The sequence below is a fragment of the Entelurus aequoreus genome, linkage group LG15 (assembly GCF_033978785.1).
Source record: "Entelurus aequoreus isolate RoL-2023_Sb linkage group LG15, RoL_Eaeq_v1.1, whole genome shotgun sequence".
Lineage (NCBI taxonomy): Eukaryota > Metazoa > Chordata > Actinopteri > Syngnathiformes > Syngnathidae > Entelurus > Entelurus aequoreus.
Window position 1 is genome coordinate 44,820,252 of NC_084745.1, and position 9,013 is coordinate 44,829,264.

At 34.6% G+C, this 9,013-nt stretch overlaps 1 protein-coding gene across 3 annotated transcripts in view; it reads left to right on the plus strand.

The window, feature by feature from the left end:
* LOC133630183 (zinc transporter ZIP12-like) overlaps positions 1-9,013 on the plus strand; it is a 30,633-nt gene extending 21,620 nt beyond the window's left edge. Inside the window, exons 10-14 of one of the 3 annotated variants that reach the window (XM_062021592.1) lie at positions 469-541; positions 615-773; positions 843-1,030; positions 7,181-7,429; positions 8,704-9,010. In XM_062021592.1, coding sequence (XP_061877576.1) covers positions 469-541; positions 615-773; positions 843-1,030; positions 7,181-7,318 — 558 coding nt within the window. In that variant the 3' untranslated portion in view covers positions 7,319-7,429; positions 8,704-9,010. Of the gene's footprint in view, positions 1-465; positions 542-614; positions 774-842; positions 1,031-7,180; positions 7,430-8,703 lie in introns of all 3 variants that reach the window. The other 2 variants (XM_062021591.1, XM_062021593.1) reach the window with 2 other exon arrangements.

A 9,013-nucleotide genomic window follows, 5' to 3' on the forward strand; every position in this document is an offset into this window, starting at 1 on the left:
AACTCCTCCACCTGGGACAGAGTTTCGTCCTCTCTACCAGTAGACACAACACATGATTATTCAGAATGGAAATGTGCTGACACTCGTGATTTCGCCCTGTCTCTGATTTGTCTGCGTTGAGGTACTCGATGTCCGTCCTTGGCTGTCAGCAGGCAGGGTCTGGAAAAAAACTGCTGACACGAGACAACTCGCGAAGCAAGATTACAAGTTGTGCCTTTGCACAGATAGAAAAGTACAACTTCAGCACAATTGATAACAACTATAGCAATGGCCTTCAAGCATAAGAATTGTGTGATAACTTAAGTTTTTATTTACACGATGATTCGGGTGTGTCTTGACCTTCGTCGAACCCCTGAGACCGACTCACCGAACCCCTAGGGTGTGATCGAACCCAGGTTAGGAACCACTGGATTATACTGTGTGGACATTAGCTATGACCAACTGGTGTTTCACACCTGTTTCCAGCAGGGACCAGTAGATGGCCTGGACTGTGCAGAAGTATCTCCTGAGCACACAAACACACGGGAGTCTTCACGGCAGAGTAAGATCCACACAAAAATGCAATATGGCGCCCTTCTTTATGATGGCTGATGTTCTTTTTGGGGTTCTTTCAGGGCCAGGGGTTCCTCTGCTCGCCATCATGGTAATTGTGGGCGACAGCCTTCATAATTTTGCCGACGGGCTGGTCATTGGCGCCGCCTTCTCCTCGTCGCCCGAGACCGGCATGGCGACCACCGTGGCCATCCTGTGCCACGAGGTCCCACACGAGATGGGTGAGAGGTCTCAACTGCGTTTTTCTTTCCCAGCACTTTGGCTTTATTGACATGATCTCGCCTGCGAAGGAGACTTTGCGGTGCTGCTGAGTTCTGGACTGCCCGTAAAGACGGCGGCGCTCATGAACTTGGTCAGCGCCCTGACCGCCTTCATGGGCCTCTACATCGGGCTCTTTGTTTCCGGCCAGATGGAGGTGCAGCAGTGGATCTTCGCCGTCACCGCTGGCATTTTCCTCTACGTGTCGCTGGTGGAAATGGTGAGTATTTTTACACAAACACGACAAGTTACACAAGTCATGGTTTTCATTAGAGATGTCCGATAATATCGGGCTGCCGATAATATCGGCCAATAAATGCTTTAAAATGTAATATCGGAAACCACAGTTCTCTCACAATAGACAATAAACATTAAGGTATTTTTACATGTGAATAATATGAATACGGTCTATTATAGAGCATTATTCACATGTGAATAACATGAATACGGTCTATTATACAGCATTATTCACATGTGAATAACATAAATACAGTCTATTATACAGCCTTATTCACATGTGAATAACATAAATACGGTCTATTATACAGCATTATTCACATGTGAATAACATAAATACAGTCTATTATACAGAATTATTTACATGTGAATTACATAAATACAGTCTATTATACAGCATTATTCACATGTGAATAACATGAATACGGTCTATTATACAGCATTATTCACATGTGAATAACATAAATACGGTCTATTATACAGCATTATTCACATGTGAATAACATGAATACAGTCTATTATACAGCATTACTCACATGTGAATAACATAAATACAGTCTATTATACAGCATTATTCACATGTGAATAACATAAATACAGTCTATTATACAGCATTATTCACATGTGAATAACATAAATACAGTCTATTATACAGCATTATTCATATGTGAATAATATAAATACAGTCTATTATACAGCATTATTCACATGTGAATAACATAAATACGGTCTATTATACAGCATTATTCACATGTGAATAATATAAATACGGTCTATTATACAGCATTATTCACATGTGAATAACATACATACAGTCTATTATACAGAATTATTCACATGTGAATAATATAAATACGGTCTATTTTACAGAATTATTCACATGTGAATAACATACATACAGTCTATTATACAGCATTATTTGCATGTGAATAACATAAATACAGTCTATTATAGAGCATTATTCGCATGTGAATAACATAAATACAGTCTATTATAGAGCATTATTCGCATGTGAATAACATGAATACAGTCTATTATACAGCATTATTCACATGTGAATAACATAAATACAGTCTATTATACAGCATTATTCACATGTGAATAACATAAATACAGTCTATTATACAGCATTATTCACATGTGAATAACATAAATACAGTCTATTATACAGCATTATTCATATGTGAATAATATAAATACAGTCTATTATACAGCATTATTCACATGTGAATAACATAAATACGGTCTATTATACAGCATTATTCACATGTGAATAATATAAATATGGTCTATTATACAGCATTATTCACATGTGAATAACATACATACAGTCTATTATACAGCATTATTCACATGTGAATAATATAAATACGGTCTATTTTACAGCATTATTCACATGTGAATAACATACATACAGTCTATTATACAGCATTATTTGCATGTGAATAACATAAATACAGTCTATTATAGAGCATTATTTGCATGTGAATAACATGAATACAGTCTATTATACAGCATTATTCGCATGTGAATAACATAAATACAGTCTATTATACAGCATTATTCATATGTGAATAATATAAATACAGTCTATTATACGGCATTATTCACACGTGAATAACATAAATACAGTCAATTATACGGAATTATTCACACGTGAATAACATAAATACAGTCTATTATACGACATTATTCACACGTGAATAACATAAATACAGTCTATTATACGGAATTATTCACATGTGAATAACATAAATACAGTCTATTATACGGCATTATTCACATGTGAATAACATAAATACAGTCTATTATACAGCATTATTCACATGTGGACGAGGAATAGCTAAACATGCTTCACTACACACCATAGGTGGATACAATAGCTCACCGGCGTCACCGCTAACAAAAGCTAGCACGCCTGAATGTAAACAAATGCCATGGATGGAGCTACACCTGGCATCCACTGTAATGATACCAAGTACAATAGCGTATCAATATTTTTTATCGTCACAAAATCTTTTTTCCTTTTTAAAAAATTCATATTATGTTTATAAACTCAGGAAATATGTCCCTGGACACATGAGGACTTTGAATATGACCAATGTATGATCCTGTAACTACTTGGTATCGGATGGATACCTAAATTTGTGGTGTCATCCACAACTAATGTAAAGCATCCAAACAACAGAAGAATAAGTGATTATTACATTTTAACAGAAGTGTAGATAGAACATGTTAAAAGAGAAAGTAGGCTTTTTTTGTTAAAATAAAGCCAATAATACCAATTTTTGTGGTCCCCTTTATTCAAAAAAAGTATCGAAATACATTTTGGTACCGGTACAGGTACCAAAATATTGGTATCGGGACAACCCTACCACACATATTTCAAAGTAAAGACTAGCTGGCAGTAAAAGCTCATACTTAAATTACTGTACTGTTTTAGTTCATTATAACTAACTAACTAACTGCGCTGTCGTCCACAAGTTGCAGACATTCTCCGTGCATGTTTTACGCTTGAAAAGTGTTTGTCCATCTTAAACATTTATCTGTGTTCCAGCACATTTACCCCCGCACATTAAGATCATTTCTGAACTGCTGGGAGCTATCTATAGCGCTAAATGTTGTTGGTAAATGAGAGACGATGAGAGATTATCATCACACTTCAACATCTCTAACATGTAAACGCTGCCTCTTTGCTCGGTCAGCATTGCTAATGAAATTATGTTCCTAATTGTCCTACTCTGGATAAATACAGTTTAAATGAATATATCTATAAATGTAAACTAGGAAGTAAATGTTTATATACTCCATTACCCAAAAGGCTTAGTGCTGTAGGAACAGGAAGTAGGTCATAGCTTCGTGGAAGTACGACAGTTGTGTACAATTGAGGTTACCAAACCAATTTGACATTACTATGGGAATTTGTGAGTTATTATAATTAGGAGTGTAAAATATTGAGTTAAATGCCATTAATTAATTACAGTCATATTTGATGCGTTATGTTTTCTAATTGCAGTAATCAATTTTTTAAATCTCTAACATTATTGTTTCTGTACACCTGTAATTTAGAAGTTGTCTCGCCATCGGCACAACAATAGTGTGGCTTGTTAGGAAAAGCTTGATCAAGTAAAATGAGTCAAAAAGAAACCAATGGAAGGTATACAAATTCATTTGTTTATTATTAACCGCCCGGAATGAACTTAGGTTGTCTTTAAGTTGAAGGGAAATAGTAATTGTGGCCAAAATAACTCATCAAATTAAGCTTATGAAGCAGTAAATTTGACGATGCGGACACAGTTGTTACTGGATACTTTCTAATACACTTCTGCCGTGGAGACTTAGACTTAAACTTAGTTATTGATCCCTAAGTAATAGTAATTATTTGATACTTGTTTATATTGACAAATGTCGTGTTTTACACAGCAGTATTGTTAAATTAAGGACATTTATAAACAACGTGTACTTGGTGTGCAATTGTGTGCTTTGCTGTTGTGTAGCTGCTACCTCCAATAACCATGTTTATTTTTGGTAAATGACATGACAAAAATAAAAATTAAATACATCCATTAATTACACATCATAATTACTGAAACACTCATTTTTAAAGACATTATTATTGTCAACATTTACACTTTTTTCCTTGTCTTTTTTCACAATAGATATTAGTTTTCTTCATTGCTTGGTTGTGTTTTTAATATTGTGCCCTGGCCAATAAAAACCAACATGTACTGGTCTAATGGAATACAAAGTTTAGAATTAGGAATTAAAGTTTGATTGATTAATTGACTGATGGATTACCCAGCAGGCACAAGACATTAAAACAGCGTTGAGAACTTGTTGAATTAGGCCATGACGTTGAGCAACTCAAACCTAACGTTGAAACAACATGCTTTTTGACGACGTTTAATCAATATTGGGTTCTGACATTGATTTGACCATTGAATTTTTGGTAAGTTTTCAACCAATATTGTACAACACAAATACAACGTTGAAACAACATGCTTTTTGATGACGTTTATTCAATATCAAGTTGTGACGTTGATTTGACCATTGAATTTTGGTCGTTTTCCAACAAATATTATACAACACAAATACAACGTTGAAACAACATACCGTATTTTTCAGACTATAAGTCGCAGTTTTCTTCATAGTTTGGCCGGGCTCCAGTGCGACTTATATATGTTTTTTTCCTTCTTTATTATGCATTTTCGGCAGGTGCGACTTATACTCCGGTGCGACTTATACTCCGAAAAATACGGTACTTGTTGACGACATTTAATCAATGTTGGGTGTTGACGTTGATTTGACCATTGAATTTCTGGTCATTTCCCAACCAATATTATATAACACAAATACAACATTGAAACAACATGTTTTTTGATGACAATTGTTCAATGTCAAGTTGTGACGTTGATTTGACCATTGAATTTTGGTCGTTTTCCAACCAATATTCTACAACACAAATACAATGTTGAAACAACATGCTTTTTGATGACGTTTATTCAATGTCAGGTTGTGACGTTGATTTGACCATTGAATTTTGGTAATTTCCCAACCAATATTCTACAATACAAATATAACGTTGAAACAACATATTTGTTGACAACGTTTAATCAATGTTGGGTTCTGATGTTGATTTGACCATTGATTTTTTGGTAATTTTCCAACCAATATTCTACAACACAAATACAATGTTAAAAAAACATGCTTTTTGATGACGTTTATTCAATGTCAAATTGTGACGTTGATTTGACCATTGAATTTTGGTCATTTTCCAACCAATATTCTACAACACAAATACGACGTTGAAACAACATTCTTTTTGATGACGTTTATTCAATGTCGGGTTGTGACGTTGATTTGACCATTGAATTTTCGGTAATTTTCCAACCAATATTCTACAACACAAATACAATGTTTAAAAAAAACCATGCTTTTTGATGACGTTTATTCAATGTCAGGTTGTGATGTTGATTTGGCCATTGAAATTTGGTCATTTTCCAACCAATATTCTACAACACAAATACAACGTTGAAACAACATGCTTTTTGATGACGTTTATTCAATGTCAATTTGTGACATTGATTTGACCATTGAATTTTGGCCGTTTTCCAACCAATATTCTACAACACAAATACGACGTTGAAACAACATGCTTTTTGATGACGTTTATTCAATGTCAGGTTGTGACGTTGATTTTGTTCATTTCCCAAACAACATTCTACAACCCAAATACAACGTTGAAACAACATGCTTTTTGATGACGTTTAATCAATGTTGGGTTCTGACGTTGATTTGACCGTTGATTTTTTGGTAATTTTCCAACCAATATTCTACAACACAAATACAATGTTAAAAAAAACATGCTTTTTGATGACGTTTATTCAATGTCAGGTTGTGACATTGATTTGGCCATTGAAATATGGTCATTTCCCAACCAATATTCTACAACACAAATACAACGTTGAAACAACATACTTGTTGACGACGTGTAATCAATGTTGGGTTTTGACGTTGATTTGACCATTGAATTTTTGGTAATTTCTCAACCAATATTATACAACATAAATACAATATTGAAACAACATGCTTTTTGACGACATTTATTCAATGCCAAGTTGTGACGTTGATTTGACCATTGAATTTTGGCCGTTTTCCAACCAATATTATACAATACAAATACAACGTTGAAACAACATGCTTTTTGACAACGTTTAATCAATGTTGGATTGTGACGTTGATTTGACCATTGAATTTTGATAATTTCCCAACCAAAATTCTACAATACAAATACAACATTAAAATAACATGCTTTTTGACGTTTATTCAATGTCAGGTTGTGACTGTGATTTGACCATTGAAATTGGGTCATTTTCCAACCAACAACATGGATCCAACGTCAAAAACATCAACTTAGTCTCAATTTCCAAATACAACTATTTTGCTACGTTGTTTTAAAGTCAGTTTTAAAGGACATATGGGTATAATCAACATTGTATCAATGTATTGTGCCTGCTGGGTACTTGATGATTAGTAAATGCTTGGGATCATCCAAAAAAAAAAATTCAATAAAAAATGCAGAAGTGATTTCAAGTGTGAGTAAAAACCGTAAAATCTTTCCGTCTTTCCTCAGCTTCCTCAAATGAGTCGAGTGAGCAGTGGCCGTCCTCGCCTGCTCTTCCTGCTGCAGAACGTCGGCCTGTTGTCGGGTTGGTCGTGTCTTCTGCTGCTGGCGCTCTTTGAACATCAGCTCACCTTTCGAGATGGCTGACATTGACGCCCCTTGTTTAATGTGTGGCGTATCGATTCTTCACGTCGTGTCGGTCGCTTTATACAACAATAGAGCTTGAACAATCATTCCGCCTTAACGCCATACTCCAAGGCAGGGGTCACCAACCTTTTTGAAACCAAGAGCTACTTCTTGGGTAGTGATTAATGCGAAGGGCTACCAGTTTGATACACACTTAAATAAATTGCCAGAAATAGCCAATTTGCTCAATTTACCTTTAACTCTATGTTATTATTAATAATTAATAATATTTACACTTAATTGAAAGGTTTCAAAGAGGAGAAAACACAAAAAAAATGACAATTAAATTTTGAAACATAGTTTATCTTCAATTTCGACTCTTTAAAATACAAAATTCAACCGAAAAAAAGAAGAGAAAAACTTTAAAAAATTATTTATGGAACATCATTAGTAATTTTTCCTGATTAAGATTAATTTTAGAATTTTGATGACATGTTTTAAATAGGTTAAAATCCAATCTACACTTTGTTAGAATATATAACAAATTGGACCAAGCTATATTTCTAACAAAGACAAAGCATTATTTCTTCTAGATTTTCCAGAACAAAAATTTTAAAAGAAATTCAAAAGACTTTGAAATAAGATTTAAATTTGATTCTACAGATTTTCTAGATTTGCCAGAATAATTTTTTGGAATTTTAATCATAATAAGTTTGAAGAAATATTTCACAAATATTCTTCGTCGAAAAAACAGAAGCTAAAATGAAGAATTAAATTAAAATGTATTTATTATTCTTTACAATAAAAAAAATAAATTTACTTGAACATTGATTTAAATTGTCAGGAAAGAAGAGGAAGGAATTTAAAAGGTGAAGTGAAGTGAAGTGAATTATATTTATATAGCGCTTTTCTCTAGTGACTCAAAGCGCTTTACATAGTGAAACCCAATATCTAAGTTACATTTAAACCAGAGTGGGTGGCACTGGGAGCAGGTGGGTAAAGTGTCTTGCCCAAGGACACAACAGCAGTGACTGCAACCCTCAAGTTGCTGGCACGGCCACTCTACCAACCGAGCTATACTGCCCCACAAAAAATTGTCTTTCTGAAAGTTATAAGAAGCAAAGTAAAAAAATTTATGAATTTATTTAAACAAGTGAAGACCAAGTCTTTAAAATATTTTCTTGGATTTTCAAATTCTATTTGAGTTTTGTCTCTCTTAGAATTAAAAATGTCGGACAAAGCGAGACCAGCTTGCTCGTAAATAAATACAATTTAAAAAATAGAGGCAGCTCACAGGTAAGTGCTGCTATTTGAGCTATTTTTAGAACAAGCCGGCGGGCTACTCATCTGGTCCTTACGGGCAACCTGGTGCCCGCGGGCACCGCGTTGGTGACCCCTGCTCCAAGGTGTCCATAATTAGGGCTGAGGCATTTATTCCTACAAATGTACTTTTATCAATGGAAGAAAGAATAATTTAGCGGCATTGTGCGTAAAAAAAACTAACCTGTTCTTTCCGCGGTTCGTTCTCCGTATGACCACAACATGGGGCCAAAGAAAGTTGTGACTGCCAGCACTTTGAGAAGTCAAGGATTATTTTGATCAACATTTCTTAATTGTGATTGACTAATCTAATGAAAGGGACGAATAAAACTGAAAAATGTTGGTTTTTGTTTTGGTCTTGTTTTTGTCGCCTTCCACCGACCTGCATGACGAATA